Source organism: Cyprinus carpio, chromosome B22, assembly GCF_018340385.1.
Source record: "Cyprinus carpio isolate SPL01 chromosome B22, ASM1834038v1, whole genome shotgun sequence".
Lineage (NCBI taxonomy): Eukaryota > Metazoa > Chordata > Actinopteri > Cypriniformes > Cyprinidae > Cyprinus > Cyprinus carpio.
Window position 1 is genome coordinate 30,536,574 of NC_056618.1, and position 23,282 is coordinate 30,559,855.

Genomic DNA, 23,282 nt, shown 5'->3' on the forward strand with positions numbered 1-23,282 from the left:
TCTTTCCCCATTGGGGATGTTTGAGTTCTTCTTGCCACATTGGTTTGGATGGCTGTTTGAGATGGAGAACGCTGGGGGTTTGTGGGTGTTGTTACAGCTTTATCCAGATGTTTCCAGCGGTTCTCGAGAAGTGTCTGTCTGAGTCATTCTGCTAGCTGGAGGCGCTTGCTGATCCAAGACCTCTTTCTTCTTTAAATCTAATTGGATTAGCTGAGTCAACTCAAAGTGTGACTTTGGAAAAGTTTCAAAATGACGTCTTAAAGCAGAACAGACATTTTCAAAGGTTATTTTACATTTGACTTGTGTTTCAGTTTCATTAAACTATTTTTTTAATGCAGCTTATTTGATACATGAATCTTCTTAATACAAAACTAATGCTATGTGTATATTTTTAACTCTATATGTGTGTTTTGATGTGTATTTGTTTATATGTGTCACGGTGTCTGTTCTGTGTCTCCCTGGGTGGCCACTAGAGGTCTCACTTCCCCTTATCGTCACCCCACCTTAGAACTGCATTTCCCATAGTCTTGTCTGTTTCATCACTGCTCATTGCACTCAGCTGTCCGTGGTTATTAATCATTGCACTCAGCCTATTCCCCGTTAGCATTGTCATTTCCCTGTGTATAAATACCCCGGTTGTTCTGTCATTGTCACGGAGTCCTTGTTGAATGTCACCCTGTGTTTTCCTGGTTCCCTGGTTTCTCGTGTTTCTGGATGTTGTTGTCTATGTTTCTTGTTTTGGACGGATTACCTGGATTTTGACCTTTGCCTGGATGTTTTCTGATTTTGGATCACCCCAATAAACATACTGCTTTTGGATCTACCTGTCTGTGTGCGTGTCGTGACATTATTTATATGTATTTTATTTGTTTTTTTTTATCTCTATATGTGTGTTTTGATGTGTATTTGTTTTGGAGAAAGTAATCTCTTATGCTCATCAAAACTGCATTCATTTCCTCAAAACTACAGTAAAAATATTGTGAAATATTAACATAAAAATGAATAAAAACTTTAAAATAACTGCATTTATTTGAAACATTTTGAAACATTATTCATTTAATTAATTATCAATTTAATTTATCCTTGCTGAATAAAAGTATTAATTTTCTTTAGAAAAAAATAGTTATCTTTAATTTACTTAAATCAAGTTAAGATGTTATCTGCATATATATATATATATATATATATATATATATATATATATATATATATATATAGCCATTTTTAAATTAAACTAGCCAGAGCATTTATATAAAGAAACATACAAGAGTTTCTGTTTCAATATAATATAATATAATATAATATAATATAATTCTTTCATAGAAAATGTTAGTAAAACTGAATTGGCAGATTGAGGCATTTTCAGAATTGATTTTATGGGAATTATTATAAAAGTTTGAAAAGACGGAGTTGATTGTGTGCGTTCGGTCCATTACATTTTTACTTGTGGAAAACATTTTAGTTCCAAGCTGTTCACATTTAAACCCACACAGACATTGGCATGATTAGATTAGACTCTGTGAGAGATTTCGTGACACAGCTGGATTCCAGAAGAAAGTGTAGCATCACAATTTCTGCTGCACTACTGGTGTGTGATAGATGTTTTCTTTCATGTGCCTCTTGGTTTGGATTTTATGTTTAAGAATTCATATAATAACAGCATGAATCGAAGATTAGATGTGGTGTAGCATTTATAAGCAATTTTCAGCTTTCGTAAGATAGAGAATTCATAAAATTTCTCATCTTTAGTTAGATGGGAGTAAGTTTAGCTCATTTGCATATCCAATATAATATCTGAGACCATCTGAGTGATGGAGGTTGAGTGCCATAATAACATGCTGCCGACTTCTGTCTCTTGTGTGTGTGCGTGTGTGTGTGTGTGTGTTTGTCGGTTGTGTTATGGCCTGGAACTGCGTGGGGTTACATTGGTTGAGCTGATTAAGAAGGAAGGAAGCACTTTAGGTCTCACCATCTCGGGCGGAACAGACAAGGACGGCAAACCACGCGTCTCCAACCTGCGGCCGGGTGGACTGGCGGCTAGGTGAGGACTGGAGCTGAAGTCATCAATGCAACCTCACAAATTCATAACTCATTAGCTGTATCAGACAATCAGAGAATGACAAAGTTGTCACCTGACATCTCAGAAAAATCTAAGAAACAAACAAAGTAGGTTAGGTTGGGTTTTGTGTTTAAATTTTGGATGTGATAATCTTTGCTAAATGTGGAATTTTGTGGGTGTGTTGTTTTTTAATGATGAAGTACAACTTAAAATTGTTTAATTAACTTAAATTATTTTACAAACATGTTTTTGAGCATTGTTTGCATTAGCTAAAATGCAGGTAGAAGAAAACTGACAGACATACTTGACCTGAAAAAAAAACAAAAAAACTTACCTTAGCAGATAGTTTATGTTAATGCTCACTAATGTGGCAATGCGTACTTGTTGAGTTTTGTTGCAAACTTAACATTAGTGTTTAGCATTAGCATTTTTGAGTTACTGTAGCAGTAACAAGCCTAAATACTTAAGTTGTTGACAGAATTGTTAATTTGGTTAGCTAACTTACCCAACAAGATTCAGACTGTTATTCTGCAATTACATTAGCTGACCTGAAAGAGAAAACTGACCACAGAAGCAGCTAATTTATGCTAATGCTCTCTAATGCAGTAATGTTTTTCGCACTAGTTTTTCGCATTATCGTTTTTTTGTGTGTGTTAGTGCTGCAGTAACAAGCCTCAATACTTGTTGTCAATAGAATGACTTTCAAATATCTCCCTTGTGAAAATTAACCATGGTTTTAATACAGTAAAAGTGTAGTAACTTTGTATTTTGTTGTATTGATTACCATTTGTATAATCACAATTTTACCGCAAATACCATGGTTAGTGTAGCAAAACCATGGTTAATTTGTGGTTATCATTGTTTATATAGTTTATATAGTAGCCATGTTTTTTGGTTTTATTTGTAGTAAAACTATGGTTAATTTTTATAAGGGCTGTGATACTTAGCGATACCCATTAAGGTAGCTAGCTATAAGATAAAATATGGTTGTGGCTAGAAGGGATATAGCTATGGCTGGAAGCAGTGCAATATCTCGCCAGATGGACAGGAAGAAAGTGAAAGAAAAATTAAAATAAATTTAATGAACAGACAGCTAGCGAACTAATCAGCCTACGTTGTGGCAAAATCCTTTGAACCAATCTCTTAAAATCTCGCCGGATGGACAGGAAAAAATTAAACGGACAGTGAAGAAGACAATTAGTGAACTAGATTTTGCAAGACTTGCTTTTATTTTTATAGCGGTATCCATTCTAGCTATAACCCTTCAACGATTTAACTAGCTAGCGAATTTCTTCAGCAAGATTTAAACAGTTGTTCTGCCATTACAATCGCTGACCTAAAGAGAAAACTGACCATAGAGGCATCTCATTTATGCTAATGTTTACTTATGTAACATCCTGTACTTGTTGAGTTATGTTACATACTTAATGTTTTGTTAAATTACTAATTTTGTGTTACTGTGGTGGTAACAAACCTTAACATTCAAGTGGTCGATAGAATTCAATTATTTATGTACAGTGTACCTTCAAATATTTATGCTATTAGTTAGCTTTAAGTTAAACATTGCAATAATTGAACTAGCTATAGCTAACATGCTTAGCAAGATTCAAACTGTTCTTCTGCTATTACAGTTGAATAGAGAGAAAACTGACCATAGAAACACTTAATTCATGCTAATGGTGTGTGCACAAAATTTGCGTCACGTTACTTGTCGCGAATAAAAACATAAAAACAAAAAAATCCATTATCTGATACAACCGGATGTGTCAATAAGCTTTTTGCTGATTTTTGCCGACAACACATCATTAAAATTTTCTGCTCAAGTTTAAATTTTTTGGTTTGCGTGGAAGACACGATTGAGGTAAATATAATGTGTTTGCGTTGAACACATCACACAATTTACGCCATTCGTGTCACTGATTGCAAATTTGCATCTTTGCATTCAATTTATATGCAATCTACTCACTCAAATAATTAAATTTGCTTTTGGTGTGCACACACCATAATGCTAGTGAATGTAGCAACACATATATGTTGCTTTACGTTACTTAGCATTGGCATTACTGTTTTTGTGCTACTTTGGTAGTAACAAAGCATCAATGCTCAAGTGGTCAATAGAATTACCTTAAAACATTTGTGTTATATTTAATTTGCTGTACTGCCTTTACAGTAGTTGAACAAAAAAAAAATATTCACATTAGAAACAGCTAATTTATGCAACACATTCTGTTGCATTATAACATTCTGGATTGCAACAGTGCATAAAACACTGTTTGTAGGTACAGTAAGTTGTGAGCCTTAGAAATCTGATAAATTGTCGTTAAATTTATTTTTCCTCATACTCACTTTTGATTAAACTAATTTCTGTGATGTGAAAGTTTTACCATCTTCAGTTGTTTCTTCTTTCCTTGTGGCTGGTATGAGGATGTTATGGAGCGCATCTGGGCTGATGACATATTTTTGTCAGGCATCATTGTGCTAGCTCATGTACGCCCAGAGGACAAAAGGAAATAAATAGCATTCATTTGTCTAATTAGCATCTAAATGAGCATATTTATACTCCCTGTGGGGTGTTCAACAACAGAAAAGGAGTTCTCTCTTTGCATTTACTTTCCATTCAAAATATAATTATGTTTTCTATGTTTTTGACCATTGATGGAATTCTTCTCTGGACCTTCATATGTTATCTTGTTATTTTCTCTACATTAAATGTTGAATGCCAAAAAAAACGAATTTCATTAAACATTGGAAAAGCCAACTTTTACATTGTTCCAAAAATATAGTGTGCCAGATATTAGCTAAACTGTTTAATTACTCTAATTTCAGTAATTACATGATTGAGTTACATTTCAATGTGTCTCAGGAGCGATCAGCTCAACGTGGGCGACTACATCAAGTCAGTCAATGGGATCAACCTGACCAAGCTGCGTCACGACGAGATCATCAGTCTGCTAAAAAACGTAGGCGAGCGTGTCGTGCTGGAAGTGGAGTATGAACTGCCTTCACCTGGTAGGAAGTTGAGTATTATGACTTTTGCCTGTCTTGTGGCATGTTCCTGTCAGTGTAACCCCAGTCTGAGCCAATCTCAGACCTCATGAGTGAATATCATCGTGAAAATGTCTTTTCGTCAGTAAGTCCACTTCAGTTTGTGTACTGTTTATAAAATTATACACAGTAATGGAGAATGCATGAATGCATGTTGAAAGCTGCTGTGTATCATTTTGGGATGTTTAAAGGGGTCATATGATGCGATTTCAATTTCTCCTTTCTCTTTGGAGTGTTAAAAGCTCTTGGTGCAGGAAGAAGATCTGTAAAGCTGCAAAGAGTGAAGTCACAAATCCAAAGAGATATTCTTTATCAAAGTTAAGACTCTGTCACGCCCCCCTAAAACGACTCATTCAAACACACCCCCACATATCTACGTCACTATGTTGAAATATCTGCGTAATGCCGCCCAAATGTTCACGCAAAGAAAGAAGGCATGAATTCAGTAAACCCAGTTAGCTGTGTGTATCTAGTCAAAAGCATGAAGCTCACGATTATAGAAAGGGGCATTACATTTCCGATGAGTGCTTGTGGTGTTCCGCCAATCACAATGCACTGGGTCAGTTGGCCAATAAGAGCAGACTGCGCTTGTCAGAAGGAGGGACTTTGTAGAAAACGACACATTTGAGAGAGGCGGGCATAGAGGACCTACAATAATGTACAGTATTTAAAAAAATAATGGGTATTTTTGTATTCTGTTACACCAAATACACAAAATAATGATCTTTAAAAAAGCATCATATGACCCCTTTAAAATACTTTCTCCGATTTCAACAGAGACATCTAAAAGTAAGCCAGTCGGTTATTTTGCAAAGTTGTTAAAGTATTACTCTTGGTTTGAGTGGCAGACATATAAACATTAGCTTTACCAATTTACCAACATGTGATCCTTAAAAACCTCTTGCAATAGTTTTGATGAATGCAACACCATGATATCAGCAATGTGTTTCACATTCTCATAAGCAATTTGCTGCTTAACTACTATGGTGTGTGTTTCCTAAAAGTTTTGTTAGCTAACTGGTCACAATTCTAATTGAACTCTATTGGTAACAATGGAATTAACTAGCTAGTCACATTTGTTTTCCAAAACCATAGTATCTTAACCACAGGTCAAGAGCTGTTGTATCAATCACACAGCTTGTTTCTGAATGTTATTTGGAACACCAAATCTTTATACTATGTTGGTAATGATGTAACTTGCAACCGTAGTTGGCTAATACTAACAAGAAACTATGCTTCTAACCGCAGTTCTAGAATTGTAGTTCAATCCAAACAACTTTGCGAATGTTTGTTGAAACTGTTAATTTCGGGAATCAGTGAATTGTTGAACTATGTAGGTAACAACTACATTTGCGCCCATAGTTGGCTAATAATAACAAGAAACTATGCTTCTAAACACAGTTCAAGAGCTCACCATACAAGTTTTCGAAGTTCATGTCGATGTTGCATCTATGATATTGAAAAATAGCAATTTGTAAAACTATGCTGGTAATGTCCATATTTGTGACCATAGTTAGCTAATACTAACGAGAAACTCAGCTTCTAACCACAGGTTGAGAGCTGTACCTTCAACCGCACAACTTTATGATGCTGTTTACGAATGTTTGATGGAACTATGATTACGGAAAACAGCAAATCATAAAACTATGTTGGTAATGACCGAATTTGCGACCATAGTTAGCTAACATTAACAAGAAACTCTGCTTATAACCACAGGTCGAGACGTAGTTCCAACCTCAAAGCTTTGCAATGCTGTTTGTGAATGTTCTTTGGAGCTATGATTTCAGGAAACATCAAATCATAGAGCTATGTTGGTAATGACCAAATGTGCAATCGTTGTTAGCCAATACCAACAAGAACCTATGCTTCCAATAACAGGACCAGAGCTGTAGTTCCAACCACACAACTTTATGATGCTGTTTACGAATGTTCGTTGGAACTATGGTTACTGAAACAGCAAATGATAGAAATATGTTGGAAACTACTGAATTTGTGATTGTATACTAATAGAGCTGTAGCTCCAACAACACAGCTTTGCGACGCTGTTTGCGAGTGTTCATTGGAACTATGTTTTTTGTAACAGAATAATTTAGTATGGTAGTAATGATGGAAGTTGTGACCATAGTTAGCTAATACTAACAAGAGAATATGCTTCTAACCAGAGGTCAAGAGCTGTAGTTCCAACCACGCAGCTTTGTGATGCTGTTTGCAAATGTTTGTTGGAACTATGATTTTGGGAAATAGCAAATCATGCAACTTTATGGATAACAACCAAACTTTTGACCAACTTTTGGGAAACTCACCCCAGGCTGAATTATTGGCAGATGTTTGGTCAGTTGCAAATTGTTGTCACTTTACCAGCTGGTACTCTTTAAAGCTTGTATGAAATCATCCAAAATTGTAAACCTTGTAAACAAATAAGCATTTTTTTTTTTTTTTTTATACATTTTACAAAATGTGTTGAACATTTTCCAGACATTTCTAGATATCACATTGCCATTGACCAAAAAAAAAAAAAAAAAGAATTGACCTCTATAAAATTGACATCCGCACTCTCTGATTATAATGGATCGAGGTGATTGTCTCTCATTGGCTCAGTTTGGCATTGTGATATATTGCAATCGTTAGCCAATCTATCTTGTGCATGGCAGATAAATTGTCTGTTTTATAAGCTCAGTGTTTCTGGCTGACCTTCTGCTGAATGTCAGTTTGCATCTGGGTTTATTTATCTGATTGTCCACCAGAACTGGCCACTCGCCCAGTAAAAGGTGCTGATTTAGAGATGCTATTGCCTCTCTCCTGTCTCTGTTGTCCCTCTTAGCGCCAGACAGTACCTCAGGTGTTATTTCCAAGACAATCGAGATCTGTTTGCAGAAAGAGGGCAACAGCTTCGGCTTTGTTATGCGAGGTGAGTTTGAGTTTGTTGCCACTCATTTTATTTTATTCATTTATTTTACTTGTATTTGCAATATTTCTAAAATCAAATGGTTGCAGATTTAACTACAGACTACAGCATTTTAAATATGTGTTATAATATAGGTGGATCCCATGAGGACTGGCACAGATCTCGTCCTTTGGTGGTCACACATGTCCGACCTGGTGGTCCTGCTGACAGGTAATGCAGAACTCAAAATGAAGCACTTTAAGTTTCCCTCTCAGCTTAGATGGCTAGCTAATATTCTTAGTTTTAGGATTCTCCGTGCCTTTCTTACCAACCACTGTTCCCTACTTATATCAGCATCACACAACCTGTCTGGAGAGAGAACATTTTCAATAAAACCCCTTTGATGTTAGAGACAAAGGCTGCCTTGATTGATGGGTGGAAATTGTATACATTGTCTTTCTTGAAGGCCCCCATACGTTTCATGAAGAAAATATATTGCTCTCAAACAGGTCCTCTTACATGTAACATTAATCATTAGTGTGGAATATCAAGAGTATTTTAAAGAAGCTGACTACCTAGGCAGAATATTAAGGCATCAACCATGTTGCCTTAAAAATACCAAAAATTCATCCAGTATGGTGGATGAAGTGAGATTGTTGTTTAATGCAGTGGACTAAATGCACAAACATATTTTGAAAGCTTAAACATATTAATTTAAAATTATTTACAAAGTTACTCTATAAGAAGGTAACATTTTACAAAAATAAGTTTAATTTGTTCAAATTAGTTAACTGCTTTGTTAACATGTACTATCAATGCACTATCAAAATACTTCTAAAATGTTTATTAATAATAATGTTGATTTCAACATCTGCAAAACATTTAAGTTAAAAAGTACTTTTAACATACTTTAGTGCAATGTGAACTAGCTTTAACATTTTTACTTACATTAACAAAGGATCATAAATACTGTAAAAACGTATTGCTCATCGTTAGTTCATGTTTGTTAAAGGATTATTTAATGCTAATAAATGAGACCTTATTGTGAAATGTTACTGAAATGGTAGTGTAAATTCTGTTGAAAATATGTCTGTAATTTTGTCGTGACAAATGTGGTTTTCCAATTCATACTCGATTTCTAGATGTGCTATACATAAGTCACATTTATATAGAACATTTTGAAAAAATAAAAGGTCGTTAAGATTTGTAAAAATGTTTTTGAAAGAAGTTTACATTTTTTAAATGTAAAGAAATTTTAATATTTTAAAATGTCATTTATTCCTGTGATGGAAAAGCTGAATTCTAATTATTAAAGAAACATTCCCTATTATCACAGTAGAAAACAGCTGTTCTGTTTAATATTTTTGTGGAAACTAAAATACTTTTTAGGATTCTTTGATGAAAAGAAAATTCCATCTTTACTGTCACTTCTGATCAATTTAATGAATAATTTCTGAATAAAAGTATTAAATTTATAAATTGTACTATTGTGTGATCTTGTGCAGGGAAGGGACCCTAAAAGCAGGCGATCGGATCTTAAGTGTGGATGGTGTGGTTTTACACAGTGCCCCTCTGAGCGATGCTCTTACAGTACTGACTCAGTGTGGCCAGGAGGCCCTGTTCCAGATCGAGTACGATGTCTCCATCATGGGTGAGTTACTTCAGTTGCACCTGTTTCATATGTTGACAGTATGAAAATTCCACATGTCCCAGTGGATTAACATGCCATTTGTTTTGTATGATGCGATTTGAAAGGAAATGATGAATTAACCCTCATAATGCCTTCTAAATCTGTATACAGTTTTCACATTCTAGGTCTGTTGGTATCTGAACAATCGTTATTTTATAAAACAGTCCAAAAGGTTTTTTTTTTTTTTTTTTTTGCATCAGATCAGTGATTTCAAATGAATGAATGAAAGTGAAACAACATTTTTATTACATTTTTATTAAATACAAAATGTGAAATTATTTAACTACACATGAACCACACACACACAAAAAGCTAAATATTCTAAACACTTATGTTTTCAGTGTTGATGAGAAATTTTATTTAAATATATCATTGTATGTATTTTATAACAACATATGCTCTGAGAATTACCCGTATTAATTCTATTGGAATGAATAAAATTAAATTCCTTTGAATTTATAACTCATAATTGATTGAAAACAGTCCAAATTTGTGAAACATATATAAATCATATATTTTAAGCGCATAATTTTTACTCTGAAAAGTAAAATTTACTTGACTCGCATAAGCTTTTTTATTGGAAGTAAAAAAAAAAAAAAAAAAAACTTGATGCATTTTTCATGTTGCAATAGTTCGTCAGTAAGCCTTTATATTCATGCTTATCAGCAAGGTTAAATATATTTTATAACGTTTTTTGACACTGAGTAACTCCGTAGATAATTTTACAAAAATATTTTTGACACCAATTGTATTCCATACATACCCGGGTAATAACCAAGTAAAATACTGTAAAAAATCTGAAAATGAATAAGTAAATAAAATAATTAAGTGTATTTTGAGGGTCTTATACAAAGCATTTACAAAGTTTCGATTTCATTTCTGAAAACTATTTTTCAGTAGAATTTTTTTATGTATCTTTTCTAGGGGATAATCAAATTACTTAAGCATTTATAGAGTGCTTGTCCATTTGTAGAAATTCTCCAGAAACACAGCGCTTCTCTTCTGAGATCTCTGCTATGTTTAACCATCTTCACTGTTTCATCTGGATGAACAGCAGGTTGTTGACCTTCAAGAGTGGAGAAACTACTCTCACGCATTTACCAATGCTGTTAAGCTAATTTATGCTAGCTACGATTAGCATAACGCCCACTGTTGTTCTCCTTGTAGAGTTAACGAGGTTGTATCCTAAGAAAAAAGAGGTTTGAAATAAACTTTTAATGCACAAAACGTCCAAAAAGACTCTTTATTGAATGTACTGTAAGCTGCAGAAAGGATCCATTTAGAAATCACAGCGTAACAATGCTATGCTTGTCTGTCCTTATCACCTGCCCTCAGACTCGGTGACAAACGCTTCAGGTCCTCTGCTGGTAGAGATTGCCAAGGCGCCCGGAGCCAGTCTAGGAATCACTCTGACCACTGCCATGCACAGGAACAAACAGGCCATCGTCATCGACAAGATCAAGCCCGCCAGTGTGGTGGACAGGTACACACTCAATGAGCCTCTGTCATCAAACACCAGCACAACAGTACAATTGTGAAACAACAATTTTCTCACACAAACTGCTTGGAAAAACAACCAAAATTGCATATTTTCATGAAAAATATCACAAATTATTGAGCATTTTCATAGGATTTCTGCAAAAACAAACGTTTTGTCACTGATACCATTTTGTAAAATGACTTTGTTATATTTGACACGTCCCACCTTTATGACAGTTCTAGCAGTTCTCTGTTTGTGTCTCAGGTCTGGAGCGTTACACGTGGGTGATCATATCCTGTCTATAGATGGCACCAGCACAGAGCACTGCTCCGTCCTGGAGGCCACGCAGCTGCTGGCCAGCACTACTGATCAGACCAAACTAGAGATCCTCCCCGCACACCAAACACGCCTGCCCGGGAAACCCCAGGACACTGGTGAGAAACACCAACATGTGGAGACTGCTGCGCTTTTCCAGACATGGATTAGGCTTAATCTGAGACATCAGATGGTTGAATCTGATCTTGGAACGGATCTAAGTGTCTGGAAAAGCTCCTGTGTCTGGAAAGCTGTCTGTGAATTATTATTATTATTTTATTTATTGTTTTATACAAGGGTGATACAGAGTCATACAAGTGTCCTGGTCTCATAGTGTACTAAAGCATAATTTGGCATAAAGTAAAAAATATATTAAATACTATTTAATTAAATGTTTTTAAAAATATATAGTTTATATAAAAAAAAATACTATGAACCAGTGTTAATTTCGTTGTATTGTTGTATTTCGCCGTAATTTTGGTCAACAACATTTTTTTTCACCAACGAACACCAGATGATAACAAACTAAAACTCGTTCTGAATGACAAATACTATGACGAAAATCTATTGACATTTTTGTCAACGAATAAAATGAGATGAAAATGTTAGGGAGGGATGATTTGGGAAGAGATTCATTCAGAACGAATATCTGCTGTGTAGTTAGGAGGTTAGATGCGGACATATGAACCGGCGAGACATAAGCTAAAATACACTTGCTGCACGTCGCATAAAACTTTTTAAAAATGTCAATATGTGGGAGTAAGAGAAGAGCAGACATATGGATAAATTTGACAAAGCATGAGAGAACTCTTTTGTGTTGAATGAATGGAAAAATTGTGATACACACAAAAACTCTTTTGTGTTGAGTGTTTTGAGTTTTTACAAATATTATTATGTCGAGTAAACAGCAGGGAGAACATGTATCAGTACATTGCAACCTAGGGGTGTCGAAATTAACCGTTTCTTCGATGCATCGCGATGCAGATGAGGATGATTCGGTATTGGTTTAGTAATAGACCATAACTGATTATAACGTACTGACGCTTTTCTGATGTTATTTGTTGCATACGTGCTTTGTCGCGGCAGCATACTTTAGGCGTGTTCACACACACTCAAATACGCAGAGGGGTAGTTATGGGCAAATGAACTCTCGTGAAGGAATGAGGCTTTCCTCTGACTGTTTCGAAACATTTAAATCTTAGAGTGTCTCGAATACAGCGCCATGTGGTGGTTAATAAAAAAATAAATCAGCCAAAAGCCTGTGAAAGACGCTCAGTAGAATGAAGCTTCTACCACATATTCCACAGATCGATTCAAGTTACGTGCACAAATAAAAGCCTAACAGTGTGTGTGTTTGTGTTTGTTGAATTTCTGTCTCTGATAAATTAATTTGCCTATTAAACTGTGCAATTTAATACCAGTGCGAATATCAATTTGATGAATTAGAAGAATAATGTACACATGAATTGCGTATGACAAAATATTGAATTTTTCTGAAATAATTTGTATTCTTCATATATCTGACTGCTTGTATTTATTGACAAAATTGTATAAATGTGAAGTAAAAGGATGCAGTGCATCATCAATGCATTATGATGCATCGTGATATCGAATTGAACTGAATCGATGACATGATAATCGTAACCGAACCGAACCATGAGACCAGTGTAGGTTCACACCCCTTTTGCAACCATTGCATCCGTGCATTCGGTTTTAAAGGGATAGCAGCCTAATTTAGTTGCTATTGTCCGAGAGATTGATGTTAATCAAGAAACAAAAGAAAGACAGAAAATCACTTTCACACCCCTATTGCAACCATTTAGTAGCCCTGAAGATTAATCTAAATTTATTTATAGAAATAAATATGTCTGCTTGAAAGAATTAAGAATATGGTAAACAAATTGTTATAAAGAATGCATAATTAGTCTATACAACCATTGGTATTTCATTGAAAAGAGACCATGTTTTTGTTCTTTATAAGAATTGGTTTTATTTAATTTTAACATAAAGGCATGTTGTGTGTCACCACAGTTAAATTGGTGTCCATCATGATAAAACATTAATATTAAACCTATATAATGAGTTTGGAAATTTTAGAGAAATGCTTACTAAATGCATTACACTGTTACTTAACCCATTAGATTTAGTCGACTAAAATCTTATGATATTTAATCGACTAAAACTAAATATCATTTTAGTCAAAAGACCATTACTAAAACAAATTCAAAATTTGCTGTCAAAATGAACACTGCTATGAACATCTAAGAAACTTTCATCAAAATCATGGCCAATTGTAAAATATGTCATGTGGTACAACTGCCTAATATACCATATTTCTATTTATCAATTAATAATTCATGATGTTTAAAAATAATGATTAAGATCTTTATATGTTTTCAGGGTGTGAAAAAAACTAAACCTTTTTGCTGTTTATTTGTTGGTTACATTACAGTATTTTAAGAGTCAGTTCATTTGTTGAGAATTTCTTGAATTGTTTTTTTATATAAAAATATAATAGAAAATATTACATAATGTTATAAGATGTATTCAAGGTGTAAATAATTTTATCACCTTTTTACTTGATGGTTACACCATATGATATGAGTCATTTCAATTCATCGTTGAAAATTTGTTGATCTTGGTACATGCACTTTAATTTTTAATTTTTTTTTTATGAATCTTAAAAACAGTATTATTTCACTGCAAATAAGTAAGAAAAAAATGAATAAATAAAATAATAATAAATTATAATCAGTAGGGCTGCCCCCTAATAGTCGACTAATCGTTGGTCAACCAAAATATTATTAGTCGCTTAGTCACAGAAAAAAAAATTAAAAATTATAATAAATAAATCCACAGGCGAAGTCACGCAGTGCGTAACGGACAGATCATTAACGGTTAGTCTTTCGTAATACAGTACAATGGGCAGGAGGTCATAAGAGCTCTCGTATATTTTTTTTAGATCTAATATGTGTTTTATTATGTGATATGTGTGTGTGGTATTTTAGAATTTTTATGTGGGCTCAATCTAATGTTAACCTTGAAAATATGCACTATTCTGTGTCTGTGTGGAGTTTGGAGCTGAACAGTTGTGTGGAGGCGCCATTGTGCTCTCTTACTCCTAAAATACTCTGCGCTTTTGTAAAATAATGAAAGTAAACAGGATGCGCTTTTTACCGTCTCGGTCTCTGTGAACTTGGGCACAAAACTCTGTGTATATTGTGTATGCCTTACAGACATAAAAAATATATCTATAGAGAGTGAAATGTCTACTTTCAAATGAATCAATTCAAATGGAAAACAAATATTCTCAGATTCTATAATCCGTATGAAACAAGGTGCATCACTACTGCGGAGATGACGAGTCAGTGTCGCCGACTTCATCTCTTAAGCCAAAAATAAAGAAAGCACTTGTTTATCAAATTATTAAAATGTTAATGTAGTCTCCTTACTATTTTTCCCTGATACCTTCATAATCATTAGCTTCTGCCGGTGTGCTGTGGCAAGCTTTATGCGTGTGCTTTAGCACTTATAGGCTATGTATGCTATTAAAGGCCCATTATAATTATTTCAATGGTTTATTAACAAGTCGACTAATACTTAAAATGAATAACTGCTAGTTGACCAGAAAAATCCTTAGTCGAGGGCAGCCCTAATAATCATCAAGTGAGTTTATTCTTAAAACAAGAGCATCTATTTATCATGTTGGGTTGGGTAAGTTAGTTATGATTTATTTTTTTTTTAATTTTGTTTATTGTTAATTGTTTTTTTTTTTATTATGCATAAACTCACTTGATTTTGAACATTTTTTCAGAAAACAAGTCTTAATGAGTGCCATTTTACTTTATTTTATCTTGATTTAATAATGTTTAAATACTTGTACTGTAAAACAAGACAAGAGTACTGAAGAAGAAAATCACTTTTTTGCAATGTTGTCCTTGAGCAAATCAGTTCATTATGGTTGTGGAGTACCATGTAAATCCAAAGGAGGTCATAATGATCTCTCTCTAATTATAGCGACATAAACTTCACATGTATCCTCTTCGGATGCACAAATGAGGACGAAAAAACATGGATGGCGAGACTGCTCTGTCATCTCATCTGCTGTCATCTCATTTAATTAGCTTCTCGTTCTGCTTGATGTCGCCCCAGGAGCTTTAGACCACAGGACAGATTTAATCACGGAGACCTGCTCACCCTAGAAAACCATCAGACAGCGGCTTGATATCAAACCGAGACGTGGTGGACGCAGACCCAGATTGGTTATTTTCAGCCCCGTTTATATGCAAATGCAGGAGATGAACAGATGTCCGACCGTGCAGAGCGCATTGCACTAAAAGCCTAAATTAGTAGCCTGCATGAGCTCTCGGACTGTTTGCAGCGAGAATCTAATCAATAGCTTATTATCATCGAGCGTATAAACATTTTCTATAATTGCATGACTTTATGGATACACCCAATGATTGGGCGACTCCAATTATAGAAGATGCTGAAACTTTAAATGGTTGTTTTTAACTTGACTTTGAAGTTGTTACATGTGAGTGTACACATCTGAATTTAGGCCATTTATGATGTAGATGAGTTTCTCTCTTCATCAGATTTGGAGAAATGTAGCATTGCATCAATTGCTCACTGATAGATCCTTTTCAGTGAATGGGTGCCGTCAGAATGAGAGTCCAAACAGCTGATTAAAACATCACAGTAATCCACTCCAGTCCATCAATTAATGGAGTTTTTATGAAGTGAAATGCTGTGTATTTGTAAAACATCCATCCAAGACTATAATTTCTGGCCAAAATATGAGGTATAATCCATAATAACGCCTCATCCAGTGATTAAGTCCATCCCCAGTTGTTCTCTCACATCAAAATTCACCATAATATTTTTGTTTAAAGCTGTTTTGAACTGTTTTTGCTTGATCTGTACATATTTCACCCCGGATTCAGTCAAAACGACTTTTCCACTTGAGGAAGCAATAATATGGACTATGAAGTTGAAACTGAAGGTAAAACGACTAAATTAAGTTTTTTTTTTTTTTTTTTTTTTTTTTTACTAACATGCATATTTTCACTTTAGAATATGTTAATTGATGGACTGGAGTGGATTACTTGTGGATTATTGTGATGTTTTTATCAGCTGTTTGGACTCTCATTCTGACGGCACCCATTCACTGCAGAGGATTCTTTAGTGAGCAAGTGATGGAATGCTACATTCCTTCAAATCTGTTCTGATAAAGAATTAAACCCATCTTTTGAATGGCCTGAGGGTGAATTTTCAGAAAATTTGCATTTTTGGGATTTTATATTGCACATCCCACTTTGGATAGAACACAGAATCTAATCACTAGCGTATTATCATTAGTTATGTTTCCATCACCCTGTTTTTATGCACATTTTGAAGTATCACAGCAGAAACGAGTTAAGAAATCTCAAAAAAAAAAAAAAAAAACAATACAAAAAGAGTTTTTATGCTTGTTTGAAATGGTTTTTCACATTTGTGAAAAAAGGGTTCATGCGAATAATGGGAGATATGCAAAATATTTCTGTCTAATAATTATTTCCAAATGTTTTATCTGATATTCCAATTTTGCACTTTAGTTAAATTGGTAGCTTTGGATGGAAATCCAGCTATTGAGCATATAAACATTCTCTTCATGGATGCACTCAATGACTGGGCAACTCCAATTATAGAAGGCATTGAAACTTCAGATGGATGTTTTTATGTTGACTTTGAAGTTCTTGCTATTTCTGGTTCTGCAATCAACCAGAACCCTAGATGCCCATCAATTTCTATCTAGTCCAATTTTTGCTCCACTTCTGTCACCATGACTGTGCCTGTGGAATTAAATTATGTGTACCAAAACTTTAAACCCGACAAGATGGCCTCTTGAATTCCATGCATTGCTCGCATACATCGTAAACAGAGTTTATGATGCCATTAAAGCCCTGACACCCAGATTTTTGGGCATAGGAACAAACGTCCCTAATGGATACGGACAAGTGAAGTGGTTTAGTTTTTCAGCATCTGAGCTGTCCTGCTGAAATATCACATGGCACTATATAGGTCATTCCCTGCCGCGCTGAGAACCCGAGAGAGGAGGTGGAAGGCTGTAATGATAGAAAAACATATTTGCGAGTGTGAACTTTCAGCCCCGGCAGGACCTCAATCAAGAATTGACACCCACTCGCGGTGCCGTGTCAATAATACATAGAAACTTCACCCAGGAAATAAATGGAGTTTGATATTTTGCTATATGACTCCTACATTTTTGATTTAGATTTTCTATATGCAAATGTTGTAGCTGACCTTGTTAGGGAAAGAAAAGAAAGTATGTCTGGTAACAAGCTCATTTGGGATTGCCGTCTTTGAGATCCAGGGATTTAAAGTGAGGAAGAACAGAACATGTACATTTTATTATATTTGCATATTTGGTAGATATTTTTATCCAAAGCAACACTGATATCACATAACAAGTTTGAAGTTAGCACTTAGATTTGTGCTTGCCATTTATTGTGTGCATTATGACCTGAAAAAAAGGGTTTTGTGACAGTTTCTTAGAAATGGAATAACTGCATTCACAATGGCTTTACATGGTTTTGAAAAACAACAAAAAGTTTGCATTTAAACACTTTTTAAAGTGCACATTTTTTATATGTTTCAAGAAGTTTTTTTTTTTTAACCTATGATGTAACAACCTGAAATGACTTTGCCTTTTTCATACAGAAGACAATTTATAATATTTTAATAGATATATTTACCTCTGTTAGACATAATTTCCTGTTTTATAGAAATTATGTGAAAAAAAGACACAATTATGTGATATATTCACACTTACAAGAAATAACTTTTTACAAGAAAAGACACAATTATGAGAAATAATTGCAATATTATTTTGAAAAAAATGCTGCAGTTATGAAATATAGTTGCAATTACAACAATAATGTCATAATTATGAGATATAGTTGCAATTATGAGAAATAAAGTCTCATCTATGGGAAATGAAGTCACAGTTACAAGAGACTGTATTTAAAATTGCAATAAATTAATTACAGTTATAACAACTGCAGCATTGTTTCTTATGATTAAGACTTTTTTCTCATAGTTGCGACTTTATGGGAAAAGTCACAGAAATCTCTAAGACATAATTTCCTTTTTATATTTTTCCAAACTTTTACGATATTTCGTCAAAATTTCACTGCATACATTTTTTTAAATATATATTTGTATACAAATATTTACTGTATATACAAATATTTGTAATATTTTATTAGAATTTCTGTAGCTCAAACAATAGAGCATGTATTTTTTTTAATAATAAAATAATAGTAATACAAGTTTATGTCGTTTTACTTTTAATCAGTCTATGTAGGAAATGAATTTTTAATGTATTTCTGAATACATTAATCATTTTATGTCACTGACCCATGTTCCACATCCAACATCGGATGGAACACGGCAAGATGGTAGTCTAGATTTTTTAAGATGATTTATTTATTTGTATAGTATGTATTCTGCGATACAGAATTAAACTACATAAAATTTATTACCAAATTAGCCCAAACCACTGCAAATAACCTTAGCGTCAGTCACCTGCTGGTTCAGTAAATGACGTGGTCTTAAAAAAGCAGTATTGTAATCTCCTTACTCAAATTAAGCTCCCGTCACATCAGCCTGTGTGGGAGACTTTACCGTCATCGTTCCTGGTGTTCTCAATTCCTACATCAAGAGACAGAGTTGTGTTTCTTAGAGACATAGCAGACGAGCTTAGCATAAGCCACGAGAAAGAGGGATTTAGCACTCAAACGTTAGAAGATGCCTCATTGGTGCTCAGACGAACAGATAGTAGTATTTAACCTGGCTTGTGAAAATCTGTCTGAAAGTGGCATTTCTTAACATCTTGTCACATTCTGTGTGGCAAAAATACAAACATAACGCTAATAGAATGCTAATATGTGCAGAAGTTTAAAGGTTTGTTTAGTAATGTACCAAAGATTAAAAAAGTAGTCAGTAGACTTCATTAAAACCTTAAAGTGTAACCACACACTCTCGGAGTGTTTTAAAGCTTCTTATGGTTTTCCAGAGATGGGGGAGGGTAAAGCTAAGCTACGTTAAAGCTAAGTTGTTGAATGTCATATTACTTAGTTAGGGCATTTCACATTTTTAATACCCTGCTGGAAAATCCCAAGTTGGTCCTAATATGTGGAACATGGCAGCTGGTTGTTGATGGTCTACACAGGTAAACCACCTTGGACCATCAACAAACCAGATTGGCAGTTTTTGGAAAGTGGTAACTGGTTAACCAGCTAATGACCAACTTGGACCAGCTAGAATCTAGTTTCAAGCTTGAGGGTTTTCCAGCAAGGTAAAGAATTGCATCTGTCTTATATGCTAAGCTTGTTAGTTCCAGTGATAAGCTCAAACATCTTTATTATTATCTGTAGAGACTTTGTGTTTTATGTATTTTATGTATACAGTTGTATGAATTGTATAGAAATATGTTTCCGATTCAGATAAACAAATAAAAAGATGATAAAATTAAAGATAATATATTAAAATAAGAATAGTCACACATTACAAAAAAAATTAGCATGCAGTTGTAAGAAATGACAATTATGTATGAGATCTAAAATCACAATTGTTAAATATAAAACCTGTAATCACGAGAAATTAAGAGGTCTTTACGAGATTTGAGATTTAAATCATATTTAAATGAGATGTAGTCACAATTGAGAAATAAAGTCGCAATTACGAGAAATAATGTTGCAATTGTCATAAATAATGTTGTAATTATGAGATGGTTGCAATTATGAGAAATAATTTCAGAATTATTAGAAATCATGTTGCAATTATGAGAAATAATGAAGTTATAAGATGTAGTCGCTATTATGAGAAATTATGAGCAATTATGAGATAGTTGAAATTATGAGAAATAATGTTGCAATTATGAGCATTACGAAATACGTTACTCACAATTACAAGAAATATAACAGTTGTAATAAGAACGCAATTACAAAGAATGGGGGGGGGGGTGTTCAGCTTGTTCAGCTTGTTCTGTTAAAAACAGTAGAAATTAAGTCACTGTTACAAAATAGTTGCAGTTACAAGAAATGGTGACGAAATTATGAGAAATGAAGCCACACTTACAAGATACTGTAGTCACAAAGATGTCATTATGACAAATGAAGTCAGCCACAAGATGAAGTTGCAATTACAGCAAATAAAGTCACAGTTACAAAATAGTCGCAAATTACGAGAAAATAAATACAGTTAATACTATTCCCAATTATGTGAAGAAAAAAAAATCCTATTACGTGAATAAAAGTCTCAATTACAAGTAATGAGATATAAAATTACAGTTTTGTATTGCATTTGTGAGACAAAGTCAGAATTATAATATTCAACCTATGTTTTGTTAATAATGTCGCAGTTTATGGTAATATTAATAGATTTCATATTTGTTTTTCTATTACTATTGCCTGATAAACAATTTTGACCTTGCATTGCGTCAACCCTTGATGTCCAGAATCTGCTTCCTAAAGCAAAACCAGTAGCGAACCACTACCCTGTAATGAATTACTTGTTTTAAGTGTGCTTGTTTAATTTATTAAAATAGTTTTACTGTCTTTTAAATTCAGTCTTTTGCTCCTGTCAGACCTACTGCATTATGAGTGCTTGGAGATACTGCAGAACAAATGAGAACAAGCACTTGCACGCACACAGAGGCACTCAATTATACGGCCTGCCTCTAGCAGCAGGACTTCATTAGCCTGTTTGCTGATGAGCTTCCTCGTTGTTTTGCATGCACAATCATTTTCCATAGACCAGTATTAGAGACGGATATTATCACTCGAATGTGACTTCAACAGACCCTCAAGACTCCAAATGATGGATTTTCAGTGTTTAAATGAGGATTAATGTGAACAATATAGAGAGAAAGCCACACAGAGAGAGAGAGAGAGAGAGAGAGAGAGAGTCTCTCTCTCTGTGTGTGTGTGTGTGTGTGTGTGTGTGTGTGTGTGTGTGTATTTTATATAAAAATGTATAGGTCTTTTGCATTTTGTTATTTATTCTGAGAGGCATGTAATTAATATCTCAATTTAGTAATTAATTTTCTGTGTTTAGTGAAAATTCAGAAAAGTGACCACCCGCACTGCTGGGACCCCTGTGTGAACTACTGCCATTCTCAACATCCTGGTCACTGTAAGACATCGACATGGACCTCTACTTCCAGTAACCCATCCAGCTCTCAGGATTACTGCAAATGTACATACAGTTCATAATTTTTACACTATTAGCATGCTATATATATATATAACTATATATATATATAGTTTCATGACTGGGCATTTCACATCAGGAAGAAAATGTTCCTCATGAAGATTTTGTTCATTTTTAAGTTGATTGTAAAAATTCAAGCAAATTGTCCATGATGATATCCAGTCATTAAAATTGGACTACACATATTTACATGAGGACAAAAAGAGTTTGCCAAATTTTGCTTGTGTTCAAGTTGGTCATGCAAATTCGCACAAATATTGCAAACAATATTTAGTATTTTAAATATGACTCTACACAATTGGGAGTTTTGCATAAGGGAGAAAATGTTCACATTGAAATATTGCAACTGCTATCATTTAAATGTCATTTAAATAGGAGTGTGCATGATTAGGAGTTTAGCATGAGGCCGAAAAAGTTTCCCTTGTAGATTTTGCCTGTGTTGAAGTTGGTCAAGCAAAATTTCACCTGTGCGTCATACATCACTACAGTATTGACAATAGTACTGACCTTTTTTTGCACTGAAATTTCAATAAATATCACTTATATGACCCCAATTTTATTCTACCCTTTTTTAGCATTTTTCTTATCCTGGGTTTCCTGCACCAAAATGCCGTTTTTACTGACCAAGTCCCATTTTCTTCAGATAATCTAACTCTCTAGTTGAAGTCATCCATCTTCATTTACAAGTAAAATAGCATTATGTTAATATGGAATATTGTTCTTAATCCAGACATCCACCTCCCAGGGGTTGCCTCCAAATCCAATATAACGTCCACTTAAATAACAAATGCTTAGTGCATAGATCTGCAAAGACTAGCAAGGGACCAACAGAATATGGATCATTAACCTGCAGTGAGCCACTCAGTCTTTTGGACCATTGCCATCTCTTTGATTTAGATTTTTTTTTAAATGCAGTTACACTGCCTGACTTTCTCTCTCCTTTCCTCTATTCTCTCTAGCGGTAGTCTGCACTAACTTCTCTCCTGGGTCCACTACCACATCAGGCATGACCAGCCAGGGTTCGAGCACGCTGCCCCGGGCCGCTCCTCCCATGAGCCCACGGAACTCCATGCTAAAGAGACGACAAAGGAAAAAAGAGCACAAAAGCTCCTGTAGGTGACTGGATGGGTTTTCAGTTTGACATGGTCTAAAAGCATCTTAATGCATTTCATGACATATCATAAGTGACGGATTTAATGGTTCATTAAATGAAGTTCCAAATGTAGGATTGGGAAGAGCCTAATCATTCAGTCATGTCATCATAACAAGTAAGAGGCAATCATTGCTCCATCCCATGGACAATTCTTTCAGCATCTTTCCACCTCCCTATCGATCCTCTATCGCTGTTATTCTCCCTCTGTGTAGTACCACAATGGGGGGTTGAACTCGGAGCTCAAGCCGAGGCTCGGGTTCGAGCTTCTGTTGAGGAAAGCAAGCCAAGTTTATTAAAAATTAACTATTAAGTCTGGATGGGCGCGCAAACTTGTGAAAGTGACGTTGGGGAGATCATACTGATGACGGCACCACAAAG

The 23,282-nt window shown here is 34.6% G+C and overlaps 1 protein-coding gene and 1 long non-coding RNA gene across 7 annotated transcripts in view; one reads left to right on the forward strand and one right to left on the reverse strand.

The window, feature by feature from the left end:
- Positions 1 to 23,282, forward strand: part of LOC109064628 (glutamate receptor-interacting protein 2-like) — a 177,400-nt gene that overhangs the window by 130,619 nt on the left and 23,499 nt on the right. For all 6 annotated transcript variants that reach the window (XM_042748624.1, XM_042748622.1, XM_042748621.1 and 3 more), the window contains exons 3-11: positions 1,909 to 2,041; positions 4,923 to 5,068; positions 7,926 to 8,012; positions 8,144 to 8,219; positions 9,494 to 9,639; positions 11,014 to 11,161; positions 11,423 to 11,592; positions 21,596 to 21,736; positions 22,711 to 22,863. In XM_042748624.1, the coding sequence (XP_042604558.1) occupies positions 1,909 to 2,041; positions 4,923 to 5,068; positions 7,926 to 8,012; positions 8,144 to 8,219; positions 9,494 to 9,639; positions 11,014 to 11,161; positions 11,423 to 11,592; positions 21,596 to 21,736; positions 22,711 to 22,863 (1,200 nt within the window). The remainder of the gene's footprint in view (positions 1 to 1,908; positions 2,042 to 4,922; positions 5,069 to 7,925; positions 8,013 to 8,143; positions 8,220 to 9,493; positions 9,640 to 11,013; positions 11,162 to 11,422; positions 11,593 to 21,595; positions 21,737 to 22,710; positions 22,864 to 23,282) is intronic.
- On the reverse strand, positions 10,313 to 11,498 carry LOC122141369. Its single transcript, XR_006157758.1, has 3 exons — positions 11,384 to 11,498; positions 11,004 to 11,180; positions 10,313 to 10,863 (listed from the first exon to the last, which is right to left on the reverse strand). It is a non-coding gene; the product is annotated as an uncharacterized LOC122141369 (long non-coding RNA).